The sequence below is a fragment of the Peromyscus leucopus genome, chromosome 6 (genome assembly GCF_004664715.2).
Source record: "Peromyscus leucopus breed LL Stock chromosome 6, UCI_PerLeu_2.1, whole genome shotgun sequence".
In the NCBI taxonomy this organism is placed as follows: Eukaryota; Metazoa; Chordata; class Mammalia; order Rodentia; family Cricetidae; genus Peromyscus; species Peromyscus leucopus.
Window position 1 is genome coordinate 59,027,717 of NC_051068.1, and position 16,985 is coordinate 59,044,701.

At 39.9% G+C, this 16,985-nt stretch overlaps 1 protein-coding gene across 3 annotated transcripts in view; it reads right to left on the reverse strand.

Moving 5' to 3' along the window:
• Gucy1a1 (guanylate cyclase 1 soluble subunit alpha 1) overlaps positions 1–16,985 on the reverse strand; it is a 54,946-nt gene that overhangs the window by 11,593 nt on the left and 26,368 nt on the right. For all 3 annotated transcript variants that reach the window (XM_028880134.2, XM_028880133.2, XM_028880135.2), the window contains 5 exons: positions 15,713–16,074; positions 10,607–10,668; positions 7,542–7,600; positions 4,190–4,899; positions 1,546–2,031 (listed from right to left, as the gene is read on the reverse strand). In XM_028880134.2, coding sequence (XP_028735967.1) covers positions 1,546–2,031; positions 4,190–4,899; positions 7,542–7,600; positions 10,607–10,668; positions 15,713–15,967 — 1,572 coding nt within the window. In that variant the 5' untranslated portion in view covers positions 15,968–16,074. The remainder of the gene's footprint in view (positions 1–1,545; positions 2,032–4,189; positions 4,900–7,541; positions 7,601–10,606; positions 10,669–15,712; positions 16,075–16,985) is intronic.

Genomic DNA, 16,985 nt, shown 5'->3' on the forward strand with positions numbered 1-16,985 from the left:
GAAAGGAGAGTTGGGGGAGCGATGATCGGTGGTGTGCTGTCTGCTTCCATCTGAAGCCAGTTAGTCAAAGAACTCTGTGGACATCCTCCTTCTTGGAGGGGATATACCTCAGGAATCCTTGACAGAGTCATCACAACTAAAAGCAGGAGGTGATAAGTACCTCTGCGGCACTCACGGCTGTCTGTGTGAGGGGAAAAAAAGATTTGCTTCTCTCAGTTCTGAGGAAGGAGCTATTCTCCATGGAGAACATAACTAGAAATCAACAGTGAATTCCACAAGAGGCCATCAAATGTAACTGAACCAGTGCCAATTATTTTATCTGTAATTATACTAGGTCCTCTTCTCTACTCTCACCCACCCCCAAGAAAATCACAACTCCCTCGCAGATTTCCCATCAAGAATTTCACAAGACGCTGCTAGCATCTCCTCAGAAACAGGGCTGGACCTATGGATTCCCATAAACAATATTTGCTTCTTCCCAGTGGTTTATTTCTTTTGTGTTGGTTGGGCTGAACTCTGAAATTACCAACTGCTAGGACAAACTAACCAGATGATTTGAGTCAGACGCAGATGAATGTTTTATTCTTACTGCCACTGTGTAAAATGAGGCAAAAGAATTTAAACCAGCAAAACCTTTTCATCAAACAAAATAGGCAGAACTTGGAATTTCATTTCTCTCCACTTTCATAATATTCATTTTCAAGAAATGATGTATTTGGCATCCAGGACATAATAGTGTTATTGTATTTGCAGTATCTAGAAAGACACCTAAGTTATCACCAACACTTCTTAAAGAATCCTGGATCCTGATCCAAAACACATAACATCTACAAAATCTTCATGATGGTCCTGTTCACAAAGCAAGACATAGGATGTAGTACATTATCCATGGATGTAAGTGCTGGGGAGGGCTATTGCTTTTGCTCTTTTACAATTGGGAAATGACTTGCTCTGTTCACAAAGCAAGAAAAGGAGAGGCTGGGATCTGAAAGCAGGACTTTTTAATCTGAGTATATCTGCCTTTAATGAAGATGCACTAAATGTCTTAAGTGACTTTGATTTGCTGCAAATTGACTATGAAAAGTATCAAGCAAACTGTGCATTGAATTAATCTATTTTAGGACAATTTGTATAAACCTTTTGTTTCTTTATTTTTAAAGATACAAAGGATAAAGTTCCCCTTTTCTGAGTCATACCTTTAATTATCTCTTGTTTAACTCAGTTTCCACAGTTAAGTGGCTGGATGGCTAATGCCTAGTTTTTCACCAGGAGAATCATCCATTCAGCCTAATCTCTCTCTACTCTATGCTCATTTTTAGAAGACAATGTGGCAGACATCTCCGGAAACAATTGGTTCTTATTGAGTTATTTCTGGCTGGAGAACACTCACATAATTAACACACAATACCTGACCCCCAGATATAGCCTGCATGACCCAAATGCAGAGAGCTATTCATCAGCATTGCAGTTCACTCAGGTGCTCAACACTATGCCTTCCCAAGGTGACTTCTGCCTGCTAACCCATCTTTGTTCCACCTCCCCTACCTTGTAGACATCCAGTTCTCCACACTGCTGGTCAAAGCGAGTATAGAGAGCGTTGAGCATGGTGATGACCTGCAGGGGTGAACACTGAGAGCAGATGGCAGTGAACCCTACAATATCTGAGAAGAGCATGGTGACGTTACTGAACTTCTTGGCTTGCACAATTTGTCCTTGCCACAGCTGCTGAGCAACCTCACAGGGAAAGATAGAGCATAGAAGATCCACTGTCTTCTTCTTCTCCTCCTCCAGAGCTTGGTGGGCATGCTCCAGGGTGGCCTTCAGCTTCCCCAACCTCTTCTTAAGGCCATCTTGAGCCCGTGCCTGTTCCCCTATCAAGACAACATCTCTCAGGGCATTATGAATTGGGATGTCAGACAGATAGAGCCCTCGCCCTGTGAAATCTTCCAATCTGTCCACACAGGGTGATCCCAAGAACAAGATGGCACTGGATTCAACAATGTAGATCATTTGGCCTTTGAGATCCATAACCTGTAAAGCAAAGAACAAATTACAGCACATTAGTCAAGTTCCCCAAATCTTTCCAAAACAAGAGAGGGAGTGGATACAAAATAATCTGTTCTGCTTCCAATCTGATATAGAAGAATAATATGATTGTTAATCTCTTCCAGTTTTCCGTCAGTTCTAAAATTCATGCAGAAATTTAAAGAATATATCTAGAATATACTACACAGAAATTTTGAGCTGCTATGAGCAAGAGAAAATCCCCTTTCTCTGAGACTCTATGAAACAGCATGCTGGTGCTGTTGTTGCTGGATTCTTCTGATATTCTTATGCTGTTAATCTGGAGTTACAGTTCTCCCATAATGTGATGCCTATTAAAACCTGGTTTCTGTTCATCCTGCCCTTTCCCCTCATTATTTTTCTCTCTTTTCTCACTATGGTTTATTTCTTTCTTTCTTTTTTGTCTTCTATTTTAGCAAGCTTCTCTTCTCTTCTGCCATGAGTTACTTGTTCCATCTGGCAGGAATTGAAGCTAAAATGTCTCTAAATATGTATCTGAACATTTCTTTCGTTTCTATCTCGAGATAAAGAAACATTTTTTGGAAGTGATTATTTCTCCAGGGATTTCAGCCTAAGATATCTGAGTCTTACAAGAGAAGCCATGTCTGTGTTTCAATTTTGCTTTCAGCTCTTAACAAAAAAACATAAAAATCCAATCCAATCTATAGCCACAAATGTATCCAGAAGGCCTTGCAAGAGCTAGGGCTTCAAAGGATTCTCCTGGGCCACATAATTCACTTGTATACACATAGACAAGTACACATGTATATTTATACTGTATCAGAGTCTAAGAAACACAAGGGCTCATCAATGAGAGACTGTACAAATAAAATCAAGCATAACCATGCAATACAATGATCCACAGCTTCCAAAACATAGATATAGACCAATGCCCAACAACAGGGTTGGATGACCAAATTCTGTCCTTCAGTGACAAAAGTAGTTGTAGGGATTTGTTGTTGTTGTTATATACAAGTACTAATATATCACTTCTCCTGTATTTTGACATAGTGGTCATCATTTTCATCATTATAATATATATATATATATATATATATATATATATATATATATATATAAAATAGCAATACAGCCATTTTCACTTTAAGGAACAGTCAGTGCTTTGTGGGGGTGGGTTATGTTCCCAAGGCCACTCTTTATCCATGTATATAGTCTCTCCAGGCAGTTAGTAGACATTTGTTTCTGAGATTAAATGATTATCAATGTTCATTGCCATGAGAGTGTGCCCTCCTTTCCACACACATTCAGTGGCAATTAATCAAGCTATTTTTTCATCCACATATTTATATATTGATTAAAATTCATTTACTTGTTTCTTGCAGCAAGCAGCTTTGTTCTTATGAAACAATGTTTTTATTACTAAAACCAAGTGACCAATTTGATAATAATCAAAAGCAAATTTTCATGTGAACACTTCTAACTTGCTTATAAAGTTCTCTATTGTGATTTTATATTTGTTAACTTATCTTTAAATGCCTTTACTTGTGTGTGTGTGTGTGTGTGTGTGTGTGTGTGGTGTGTGCATACATATGTCACAGCACATGTGGAGGTCTAGGAACTACTTGTAGGAGTTGTGCTTTCCTACCATCCCATAGTTCCAGAACTCACATTCAGACTTGGTGGCAAGCACCTTACCCACTGAGCCATCTTGCCCCAAACCTTGTTTTGAGAAAAGGTGTCAATTACCGTGAGCTGGCCTTGAACTGGATATATAATCAAAGATAACCACGAATTTCTGATTCCCCTGCCACTACCTCCTGAATGATGGAATTAGAAATATGTGGCACAAACCAGTCCAGTTTAATCAAATGCTGGTAATCAAACCCTAGGCCTTCCTACAGGTCAGACAAGCACTCTGTGGATGTGAAGTACACATTCACACCACCATTCGGATTTAAAGAGGCAAACTAGAGTCAATAAATAGTTGTAGTCAATGAAGTAGACAAGAAAATGAACATAGGAAGACATTTATTTACTAAAATTACTTTAGAATTTCAGACAGATTTGTTACCCAAATGGCATGTGCTCCTTTGTTTTGTGATTTGCTTCTCTTAAATATTAAACAACTGGTTTTATTTTTAACAGAATATCCTATTTTTCTTACCCTTGATGATTTCTTCACGGAGTTATCCCATCTCCTCACTCGTATGACAAACTGCATATTCAACATTGTCATGATGCCACTAAATGTCTGGTTGATTTTGGGAGTCAGAATTTCAAAGAACTCTTCAAAGTTGGGCTTCCCTTGGAAGTCCCTCTTGTTCACCAGCCTTCTGATGCCATTGCCCAGCTGCAGGATGGCCAGGTCCCGGTCCAGCATGAAGTGGAATGGGAAGGTCTTGCAGAAGAGTGAAACAGGGATGACAAGCGAGGACTGGGGCTTTCCTGGGGACAGTGAAGGCTTGGTGCTCTTCACTTGGACAGAGTAGAGCAGATAGGGCTGGTTCACAAATTCGGTGCAGTCACTTCTGAAGCAGGGAGGCATCAGAGACACCTCCACATGGCTTTCGTACAATATCCAAGCAGCCGCTTTAATGATACCGGGGAGAAGCAGGGCTGTGGTTCTCTTGGGGAAGAAGTAGTAAACATTTAGGAAGTCAGGGTCCTTGTCCAGGCATAAGATGGAGGCATCTTCCAGTCGCCCCCTCTTCTCTGCCTCTTGGCAGTGGCTGCTCTGCTTCAGGAGCGTGCTGAAGCTGTTTAGGAAGTCCTTCAGTGTGCCGCCAACCACGCCCAGGATGTGCTCATCTTCCTCATAGCAGATCTTGAACAGCTCCTCACCTAGAGAATCTTTGAGCGCCTCCACCGGGACTCCTGCAAGCACACAACACGGTAGACTAGCAAGTGTGTCAACTCAGAACTCAGAAGAGTGACTGTTGCTACCAAATGCAACCCCTTGATTTGTGGTTAACTTTCTTTACTATCTTAGGAGTTCCAACTCAAATCAAAGGCTCACACTCAACTTATCAACATAGCTAAACTTTTAGAATTCTGGTGACTCTGATTAACAATCTTCAAACTGTTTATTTTAAACCAAGAATGACTAAGTGAGTAGAATGCACTATTTTTATCTTTCTTAACTATAAAACAACTAGAGCTGTAGCTTCAGGGTAAACTCCATTTCAGGCAAAGCCTATCTGTCTTTCTCTTAACCACACAGCATGGCTCTTGAAGTTCCAGAGAGGATTGAATAGTGCAAAAGTCACACCTAGAATGAATTTAAAACATGAAACTGTTATGTCTGGAAGTGATTTCAAGATGATTTGTTATGTGATGTTCCCTAAGTGAATATTTGTATGAATCGTATTATTCACCTTTAGCATCTTCTTCTCAGGCTTCCTTCCTTCTTGCCTCCATACACTGGGCACTATATTTTATCTTATTTCTTTTATTTTTGAGATTATAATATAATTACATAATTTTCTCCTTCCTTCCCTTCCCTCTAGATCCTCCCATATACCCTACCTTGCTCTTTCAAATTCATGACCTCTCGTTTACATTTGCTGATACACACACAAATGCATCTGTTTATACATATATATTTCTGAATTCAACTGCTCAGTCTGTATAATGTTATTCAAATACATGTTTCCAGGGCTGAGCATTTGGTATTGGATAATGAATTGGTGTGCTCTTCTCCCAGGGAGACTACTTCTCCTACACGGAGGATTCCTCCATTACATGTAGTTCTTTGTGGAAGGTTGAGGCCTTGTAGGCTTTTCTCCATCCAGTTTGGCAGGCCCAATGGTGATGTCCTTATTCAGCTCATGTTTTGGAAGTCATGTTGGTGAGACTGTGGAGGGCTCCAAAACAGCTTGACCACACAGCAGCCATGACAGGCTTAGGGACCTAGACCCAGCTTCTGTGACAGGCTTACTGGCAGGCAATACCCAGATCCAGGAAAAGTCTTAAGCTGATACCACCCAGGGATCCACCCAGGTGTGAGGAAGTATCTGACATCTCAAACATTCCAAACATTAGATAAGGTGGCCAGATGTCCTTGAGTCTAGCACACACCTATTTTTTGTTTTACAGATACCCCTAGACAATTGTCAGCCAATCAGGGTCCTGAACTCTGGAAATTCCCTTACACCAACCTCTGCTATGATAAAAACCCCACCCCACCTGAGCTCTGGGCTCTCTGCTCTCACACTGTGTTGGACAGACAGAAGGACCAAGCTCTGGAGCTTGAAATAAAGGCTCTTTGCTTTTATATGTGGGATTTGGTCTCCACGGTGTTTTTTTTTGGGGGGGGTGTGGTGGTCCCCGAGCTCTGGGCATAACAAAACTTCATATTACTAGGAGACACAATCTCCCCGCAAACTCCCTGGTCCTTTGACTTTCCATCTTTCTGCCCCCTCTTCTCCAAAACGACCTCTAACTCCCTAGGTATCAGAGGATAAACTAGGGTTTCTGGTCCTCCTAAGTGTTGGGATTACAGGATTCACCTCTCTACCCAGTTTATGCAGTGCTGAGGGCAGGATGCAGGGTTTTTAATGCTAGAAAAACACCTTAGTGCTAGGGATAGTCATGGTTTGCAGATGTGTCCATTGTGACTGGACTCCACAACTCTATGTTTTGACTGGTGATGGTTTTCTGCAATGGTCTCCATCAGTTGCAGAGAAGTTTCATATGTTTTTCTCTTGTAAAATTGGAAACAATGCTACCCTCTTTGAGGAATAGTGTGACCTGTGGGAACTATGTTTCGAACAGTGTCTGTCTTCCAAGAATGGCTCAGTATAAAGTAGCTATAGTTAACATTATATTTCATAGAAGCAGTACTTTCGTAAGCCTGCATCCTCTCAGTTTTCACACCATACTCTGAAAGGGCCCACCAGCAGTCACTCATCTATCTTTTTCCTGAAGCTGATTATTAATGTGAGAACTCTGCCAGACTATTTTCCCAAGATTACTTCCAACCTTTTAAAATACTCTTTACTGTTGAGCAGAGTTTTTCATATACAAACGAGGAAGACATAGTTTGGTTTAAGACCAAAGCCTGTAAATGTGAATGCCTGTGAATCAGCTTCCCACACAGGCTTATCTACTTCTCAGCAAATAAACAATAAAAAAAGAGGAAATGTTTGAGGTCACACAAAAATATGTAGTATAGGAAGGGTTACTCTGCATTATCACACACAGAGTTCAAAGACTTTATACTAGGAGTCAATAAGAAATAAGTACAAGGGACTGGAGAGATAGCTCAGTAGTTAAGAGCACTGACTGCTCTTCCAGAGGACCAGGGGTTCAATTCCCAGCACCCACGTGACAGCTCACAACTGTGTATAATGCCAGTTCCAGGGGATCTGACACCCATGACAAAACACCAATGTACACAAAATAAAAACAAATAAATTTTTTAAAACCTGCAAAAATATAAATATGTTGAGAGAAATATTAGTTATTCAGGGATGTGATATGCTCCTAATTTCATATACTTAATCAATTTTATTTACCTGCTGCAATTGCTTGTTCTGCAATTATTTTTTCAAGGTCTTCTTTTTCTGAAGATTTCCTGGAAATAATTAAGTATCTTAAATTATAAACTGACAAATGAATGCCGGTAATTCAGATGATATCCAATATACAGATAGCAGCATGAGATAATTATTTTCCAGAAGCAAATCTTGACTTGCTGTATACAAGACAAGCAGTAATCTGAACAACTCAAAACCCTGGTGGGAAAACCCCAAAGTATACATAGCATGGAGTGTCTCATAATCCCTCGCCAAGCATATTTGTCTCTGTGGTTCACTTTATGTAGGGCATTGAGAAAGAGAATGTACCCTGGCATGGTAACCAGGAGTGGGTAAAGGTCATGAAGAGGATGGCAAGCCAAGCTTAAATGGCAGAGGAACTGACTTGTATATGGAGGGCCTGGGTTCCAGCTCTAGCTCCAAAATAAATAAAGAAAAAGATGCTAATAAATCCTCAAGGGTTTGGTCATCCAACTGAGATAAAAATCTACCTGCAATGGGTTTCACTGTTGTGCTGTATTGTCTCTTTCTGAAGCTAAAACATGAAATATAGGAATCCTTGCTGCTGAGATTAGGAATCCTTTATAATTATCTCAGACATTATTCCTCCAGGTTTATACCTGGTCTTATATACAAACTAGTTACATATCTATATTTTTTTCATCCATCATTGCATTCTAGAAAAAGGAAGCTTAAAACAATGAGAGCACATATGGGCATCAATAGGAGGTTGAAATAATTTCAACTGGGCAAACCTTTTAACTGTAGAAAAAACTTTTTAAATGGCATTTTAAAAATCTTATTTACCAGATGATTAGCTTTAAACATATGGTTCTCCTTTGGGTTTTAGGTTCTTTTTCTCTCTGTCTGTTTGGGTTGTTGGTTTTATTTATTTATTTATTTATTATTTATTTATTTATTTATTTATTTATTTATTGGAGTCACAGGTTTAAATCAGCATCTTCTGCTTTTTTCTGTAGTTCCTAACTGATCGTTCACATTTTTTACTTTTCTGTGCTTAAGAACAACATTTTCTTCATGATCACTGATGTTCAGCAATATAAAATGTCATCATCTTCATATATCAACTGGACATCTTTGTGAGATACATTTGCCTAGTTGCTTTTTGAAAACTTCCAAAACAGTGACTGATTATGCTCAATTTGCCAAACTATCCAAGTACTTTAAGAGTATCAAAGAAACTATTTAATTGCAAGTTCAACTTGCCATTAGCCGAGCCAAGTTTAAATGCAGGCATACTTCTCCATGTTAAATAGCCTTTTAATAAAACAAGGTATGATATAAGAAGTTTTAGAAGGAAATATTTGCAAGAAGGAAAATTGCCCAGAGCACCACCTTGTTCCATAGAAATATGATGATTATAAGTGTGTAAAGTACTAGGTGGAAATATTTTATCTAAATGGACTAAAGATCGTAATATAACATTATACTGTTATACTGAATTTAGATGTGGAGACCCAGAAAACTTTTGTTAGCTAATCCACTACCACATCAAATACTTACTTTCCTCCTTTTTTTTTTTTTTTCACTTAAGCAGAATTTTTTCCCTAAAAAGTAAGAGTGAGTCTCCTTGGTCTAATACTGCCATTGGCATTTCCTGACACTCTTGCTGTCAGATAAGAACAGAGCATTGCATTGTCATTCCAAACAGCTTACAGTGATCAGTAAACTAAATATCCCTTGCTTTCCAAACACAGCAGACAGAAAGACTTGTGAGTGGCCAGTAAACCCATTCATTACACACACACACACCACACACACACTAGCCCTGAGTTCGTCCTGCACTTAGCGAGAGAACAGGAAGGGGGCTGCAACAGTTCCCTGAGAGGTCGCAGTGACTGTTTTAGTAAGAACTGGGCTCTGTCCCTTCATCCAAGGAAACTGCACTGCCTAATAGGTTATCTGCGTTTTGCTGATTTGTAAGTCCCAGAAATATGCTGCATGAAACAAGGTTGAGATGTGTTCATCTGCTGGCAGACCAAGGATAACATAAACATTAATGGGAGGCACCCACAATCAAGTGACAGACAGAAGCGCACAGAGGATGCCCACAAATTAAAGAAAGTGGAAGGAGCCAGCGCCCCTCCACAGATCCAGCAGGCAGGAGGGAAAATCCTACGACACCAGTTGGGTCATCATCATGGAAGAAGCACAGGCATTCTCTTTTCCTCAAGAAAAGATTTCCAAATGCTGTGGGCTTCACTTTTGAGGACTCTTGTACAGGGGGCATCACAGAGAACAGATCTCCATCCAGCAGGAGGGTCATTTCAGAGCACAAAGGCCTGAGAATAAATCTCAAGCAAGCTGGCTGCCAAGGATGTGTACAGACAGCCCCCATAGCTCAACAAGATTGACTTGCGGCTATCTTATCAGCCTGTCTGGGAATTGTGGATAGAGGCAGAGGCGCCTCTGGGATGCTTGTCAGGTCTGTCCTATAAACAAAGCTTCTGTCAGACACAGATTCACACTCTCCTGGGCAGTTCAGGACTCTTGCTTAGCTCAGTCAAGTTGCCTGGGTCAAGTCTGACTGCAGCTATTCAGCAGGAAATTCCAGCCCAGATACTCCATAGAGCAGACTGCGTGCCTATGGGGAGGAGAAGCACATGAAGGTGTTTGGAAGTTTGTAGATTGTGTCCACCGTGGTGTTGGCTTGCAAAACTCCAATCTTCTGCTCTGCAAGTTTGCACTCAGTATTTACTATTCGCAAGTTAAATACTGAGAACAGGGATAATCAGTTTATCCACCAGAAGCACATGTGACCAGGTTTAGTTAAACAACAATAACCAAACAAAACAAAGGATAAAAACCAGATTCTTTAAAAAACACGAAGGCCAACCTTCCATCTCTCATGAGCCTTTGAAAGTAAATAAATTTATTTCCAAATTTGTAATTGCTAGCATGCTTAATTCATTTTTTGGTATAGAATAAAAATCCAGTATGAGTCAATATATTCAGTAAGAATTGATCATTTTTAACAATATCTTTGTGATGGGGCTTCATACAAATAAAGTGGTATCGCTTACCTGCTTTCTTTAATCTTATGCTTTGCCAGTGTTCTCTGAAGTGCAAGGTTCAGTCGCTCAAACTGGGAATAAAAAAAATGTAGCAATTCCTTAAGGTTTCTTGTAAGGGAATGGAAACTTTCACTTGATGGCAAGTGCGGTGCATTTGCCATGATGGGAACTGATACTTCTTTCCCACATATTTTTCAATCTTGGGAAGTATCAGTAAGCTCAGACTATTTTGTGTTTGGTTGCATGGGGGTCCCTGAGCTGACCCCAAACAGAAAATGTCAGTTTATAATATCAGGTCTTCTGCAATGCACAAATCCATATCATCTCTTCCTCTGGGCCAAGAAGTCTCCCTGGATACACTGCCAATATTTCAACTGCAGAGCTCAAGTCAGACACATGCTCTTCCCTTCCTAAACGATATCCCCTCTATAGCTCACCAAGGACTATAGTGCTCTTTCCTACATACTCTACTCACTTTTCGGAATTCTACTCAAAAAACCTGCAGTTATCTCTGCTTCATTTTCAGCCACTCAAATTAATCTGCCACTAGAACACTCCTGTTTATTTCAAGAGTCATGGACCTATCTTAACTATACTGATTTCCAAGTTTTGAACTAATAATCCTTATCAAATATTAGTACTTTTACTCTCTTTTATTGATATCTGAGAGTTTATAAGTTTTCCTTTTTTTGCCGGGCGGTGGTGGCGCACGCCTTTAATCCCAGCACTCGGGAGGCAGAGGCAGGCAGATCTCTGTGAGTTCGAGGCCAGCCTGGACTACCAAGTGAGTCCCAGGAAAGGCGCAAAGCTACACAGAGAAACCCTGTCTCGAAAAACCAAAAAAAAAAAAAAAAAAAAAATTTTCCTTTTTTTGTGAGACATACATAAGCAATGCTCCCCCCATAAGTGTTTTTTAAAAATCTCTTTTAATGTATCCTTTTTTCTACTTGATAAACAAAAATGGGAACATTGATTAGAAGTGTTCAGTTTTGCAACCTGTATGAAAATTACACATGTCTATGCATGAAGACCTGATCATTGATTCTTGTTTCCAGTTTACACACAGGAAAGTCAAGAACTTTCTGGATATGATCCAAGTTGGGAAATTCCTTTTGCCTTAATCTATTTATATCTCTCATAGAGTTTCCACTAGTCACAGAAGGCAATGTTGTTAAAAAAAAAAAAGTAGCAAGATCATTTTCAAAAAGGACTTTGAGTTTTAAATATGTAGATCAAGCTTAGAAAATACACAAAAAAATTTATTCAAAGAAAATGTAATCACTCAAAAGAAATTCCAAGAAAATGTAAATTTATAGTGAAGAGTAAATTTTTTGATGGTTCAGGAATGGAGAAGGGACACATCTGGGACAGGATGAAGAAAAACAGGTAGATGCGTCCAAAAGGTAGAATCTGAGCATGTCCTGTTGACATTGTGACAGCAAAGAGCTGAAAAATAATAGATAAGTGACAGGTTCAGAGGGTCGACATATCTCATAGTAGTCTTTCACATCAAGGAAAGAACAAGGCCCATCAGCTTGCGAGTGCATAGAGTGTAAAGGAGCATCCCAGGCACGTGTCTGGGAAACTCATTTTCTCAAGACCCTTCCACTCAGGAGTTACTCCACATCTCTAGTTATAGATACTAGTGTAATACAAACCCAAACAACCACAGGCTTCTGAGAGTTCTCCCTTCTGAGAGAAGTTTATTCATGTGAGGAATGGGTCATGGGGGCAACAGGGGATGCCTGTCCTCTGTGTATGAGGTCTTGGTTTTCTTCCAGTGTTGCTACTCAAGTTTTTCTCTTATTATCTATCTCACCTAATCGAGTAGAAGCCCAGAAAGGCAAGAGAAGTCCATTTGCTCATCTCTATCAGCTTCTAGTCAGAAACTGTTGATGGACTATGAAGAAAGAAAATCTACCCAGTCCTGTCAATGGGGAATTTGTTGTTTTTCATGTGTGATGCAATGAGAGACATCTTTCTCTTGCTTTTCAATTACAAATAGACCCTTAGGTGCATTCTTTTGCCATTTTCTAAGCTCCTTCTTTGTGTTTCTAGTCCTTCCTAGGGTCTCCAGGAGTGCCTTTGTTGGGTCCTTCCTCCTGAAGGACTGGCATAGTAAGTTGGTGAAGAGTAAAGCTGATACATTTTCCCAGCACTGCTGGAGATGGTGGAATAGATGCTTTTTTGGCTTTAAACTTGAATCAAACTTTCCTTTAAAAAAAAATATTGAATTCTACTCATGAAAGCATGAATAAATTGTTGTAATGAACTTCTGCAGGCAGGACTCTAACTTTGTCTTATAATGGTGTTGTACCTAGTGGTTTCTTCTATGCCAGACAAGACCAGAGCTTGTCATGACCACCAGCCATCACTCAGGAGAGGTTGATATGGTGACCCACAAAATGGCCTTGGCCCCATAGTTATAGCAATGGACTAAAACAATGCAGTGATAACCAACTCTATTGTTGTGGTATAGAAATTGTTAACACTCCCTAAGAGAAGAAATTGGGGGAGGGATAGTGAGTCCCTCCCATAGGATTCCAATCATTATTTTCTGCTGCCCCACAAATGTGCTTGATCCTGGGGGATGCAAGGAGTCTACAAGAGGTATAAGATTAACTAAAGAGGAGACTATTTCAGCTTTGTGAAGTCATCACTCACTTGGTGTTTAGGCTTTTGGACGATGTAGCTGTTTTTGGACTATGTATAGTCTTGTAAGTAGCCTTAATAAGCTTATCAGTTCATAGAGCTGTACTTGGATGGAATACACACATTGATTTACTGTCACCCTTCCCTATCTGGGGTAAATAGAACTTGTTTTACATGTCCCTAGGAAAAATCAGGCAGCATTCATTGTTGTTATGAGAATGTGTAGGTTCGAATAAAATACTTAGGCTTTTCCAGACAAAGTGTTTCCCGGCAAGATCTGGTGCACGGAGTGTCTTTCTTCATGCTGTACTTCTTTTGATTTCTCAGTCTAGACACTGAGGTGGTGTGTGTGTGTGTGTGTGTGTGTGTGTGTGTGTGTGTGTATGTGTAGAGGTGTTCATCTGTATACATGTCCTACCTGTGTGTACAGATGGACTCCAGTGATCAAACATGGATATTGTTCCTTGGGGTTTTTTTTGTTTGTTTGTTTTCACATTAAAACAAGATGCCTCACTGCCTTTACCAATTAAGCTTGTCTGGCTTGCAAGCAAGCCCCAAGGAGGCACCAACTCCCTGTCCCTAACGCTGAGATTACAAGTGTATGTCACTATGCCCAGCTTTGTACAAGAGTTCGAGGTACTGAACTCAGGCTCTCATGCTTGCATACACAGCCCTTTGCCCACTTAGCTGTCTCCCTAGAAGCTTCTTCAGTGTTCAATGCTTTTCTAAATCAGTAATATTTTAATTCATAAAGATAAAATACAATGCTATGAATTATTAATGAGTTGTGGAGTTCTCCATCACCAGCTATCTCTTTCACTTTGAACAAATTATCTAACTCTATATGCCTTAGTTGATGCTTTTCAAGTAGAAATAGTAATTTTTCATTACGTGATCAAGGAAGCTCCTTTAAAAACAACCATTTCACTTTTTTGAAATGAGAGTTCCTGTTAATAATTTGCTCAGGCTAATGGGTTTTCATTCCTACCATCCCCCACAAAAATATAATTGGAGAGTTAAATCTGATCATCTAAAATAAGAACTACTATGCCAAATTGAATTTTAAATATCTTTCATAAGGTTATTAAAGTAACTAAAACTAAAATGCAAACATTAAATGTGCCAACTCAAAAAATAACTCATGAAAAGCAGATGTCTCTATAAAAAGACCAAGCAGATATTTGGACAGTTGATAAAGTAGAATAGATTGGTTAATATCCATGTCAAACATATTCAACATTAGGACATTTACTGCCATGAAGCAAATGATCTTAACCCTGGAAGAAGCCAATAAATAGTGTCAAGGGTATTCCTCCCTACAAGAAGTCCTAAAGCTTGCAGTAGTCTGCCGGTTTCTTCCAGATTGTGAGAAGGCACACACATGGCTTCTTTTCCAGGAGATGAGGAGAGAAAAGAAAGTACATGGCAGAGAAAAGATCCCAGAGACTCCCAGAACTTCTACCATCGCAGTATTCTCTCAAGGTCAGTTAACAGAGGTTGGCAATCCAGCTGCTTCTCCAATACACAGAAAGCAAGGCAAAGTGATACAAGGAATCAGGAGAACGTGACAGAGGGCAGAAGAAGTAACTCTCCAGTCATCAACCCTAGGGAAATGACTAGGAATTCAGAACAATAATCTTGGGGAAGTTTAATTTGCTGTAGGAGAACGTTGAAAATTATCCATGAGCAAAAAGAGATATCAACAGAGATCATTAAAGAAAATATTGAGCACCATCCATTTGCCACCCTATATCTTACTCTGTCCTTGGATAAAACCTCCCAGACTACAGTGTAAGTCACCTCTATGGGGAGGGGTTATGTTTCCCAGTCTCAACAAAGCTGGGTATCTAATGACTAGGACTGGGAAAAAATGATTAAATATTTGCATTTCAAAAGTCATCAAGTATAACATGCAATAAACACCATCTTTGAAATAAATATCTTCAACTTTCTGCTACCTCTATTCTACTTTCCTTGGAGATCTACTTCTGGTCTCCTGTTCCTCGGGCACCAACATCACCTCACCCCAGCCTGTTTTGTTGTTAATGCAGCATTGATCTCCCACTGAAAGGTGTTTGATTTGGATCATGCCATCCTGCTTCTCTAAAATTTCTGGGGCATGAGTGGAGGATGATTTCATTCAGTGTACAGTAACACTCAGAGGAAGGTGCGATACATCTCCATTTTACAGATAAAGGAAGCTGAGGTTGAGGGATGAAGAAAACACACAGAGTTGTCACAGTCTAGTGATTTTTTGAAAGGAATTCAAGATATGAGACTTTTGAAGATGACTCACAATTCAGAATATGGTTATTTAAAAAAGACAGTTTTCATGCACTTCAAGGAAATTCTGTTTACCATGCCCTTAAAAGTGAAAAACCCATTTCTAAATATTTTCTTTTGAAAACCTTTTCTTTCCCAATTATGAAATACCATTATCATTGTTAAAAGGAGAGCACTTACCTCTGGGAAGATGAGCTTGCAAATACTTTCTGCCAGAGTGTGTAGGTAGACTCTGTTGCGGCTTGTCTTTCTTTGGGGAAGATTCCCTTGTGCATTCTTCTCAGGAATGTCCTGGCAGATGGGCAGAGTGGCCTGGCAGCCCTCAGAGCCTCCTGCCACCTCCTCTGTGGGCTCTTTTGGAATCTGACCAGGGGCCAGTAAGGAGAAAGGGCACTCCCCTGTGATCTTGAGATCCTTGAACTTCCTGCAGAACATGGTGTTCCTTGGGCTCTGGTGAGGTTTCCTGCTCACTAGTTGGTGTTGATATAGACTGATGAATATCTGCTCCTCCTGCCAACTCAAGGACACTGGTGACCGGGTGTCTATGGGCAGCAGGAAGTTAGAAAAGAACAAGGAGAGAGGTGACTTTACACGCAACAGAAAGCTAGGTGCCTAAAGGAAAAGAGTCATAGAGGGGAAATTGCCAACCGAGTATCAGTGAAGAGAAGCACATTGGGAAAGCATTTTAACATATGCACACTTCAGTATACTGGAGTAAAAATACTTGCCTAGAGTGCATTAAAAATCTTTAAAATAAAATCTCATTTTCTCTAAATGTTCTTAGCATCAACTACAGATTTTTACCTTTTCAATCCATTTGTTTCTGTCTGATTTCACAAGAATGAAACAGCATGATCTTTGCTTCATTAATGCTAGAACTAGTATAATCTCATTGTGTGCCCTGTTTAAACATCAGAATGGTACATGCCAACGTTTCTCTTAAATACTTCAATATATGTATTTTTCTATCTGGGTGAGGTGAGAATGAAACTTGGGTTCAGTTAGATTCTAGTTAGCTGGTGTTGGGCCAAAACTTCTGGAATCTGACCCCAAGTGACTTATTTCTTACACATATAAATACAGCAAAACTCTGGGGAGAAATTTCCACATGACAATTATCAAGACAAAGCTTTAGGCATGGCTACATCCAAGACTCCTTTGCAAAGCTCATCTCTTTAGCTGAGCACCTGAGACCTTTTCTATAGCAATAGGTTCTATCTACTGAGAAATAGTGCCTAGGACAAGAACCTAGGGAGAATGGGCTTGCAGTAAGCCTGAGGATGGGTTCTCTTCACTGGGAATGATTGAGGGGATTTGAGAGCATTCAGTGAGGGCTGGCTTTCAGAATAGAAAAGATTACGAGGTAGTAACACAACCATTCCCAGCCTTCTGGAAGGAAAACAGGTGTTAGTTTCTTCCTTTGAAGAAAAAAGGCTGTGTGCTTAACAGCTTA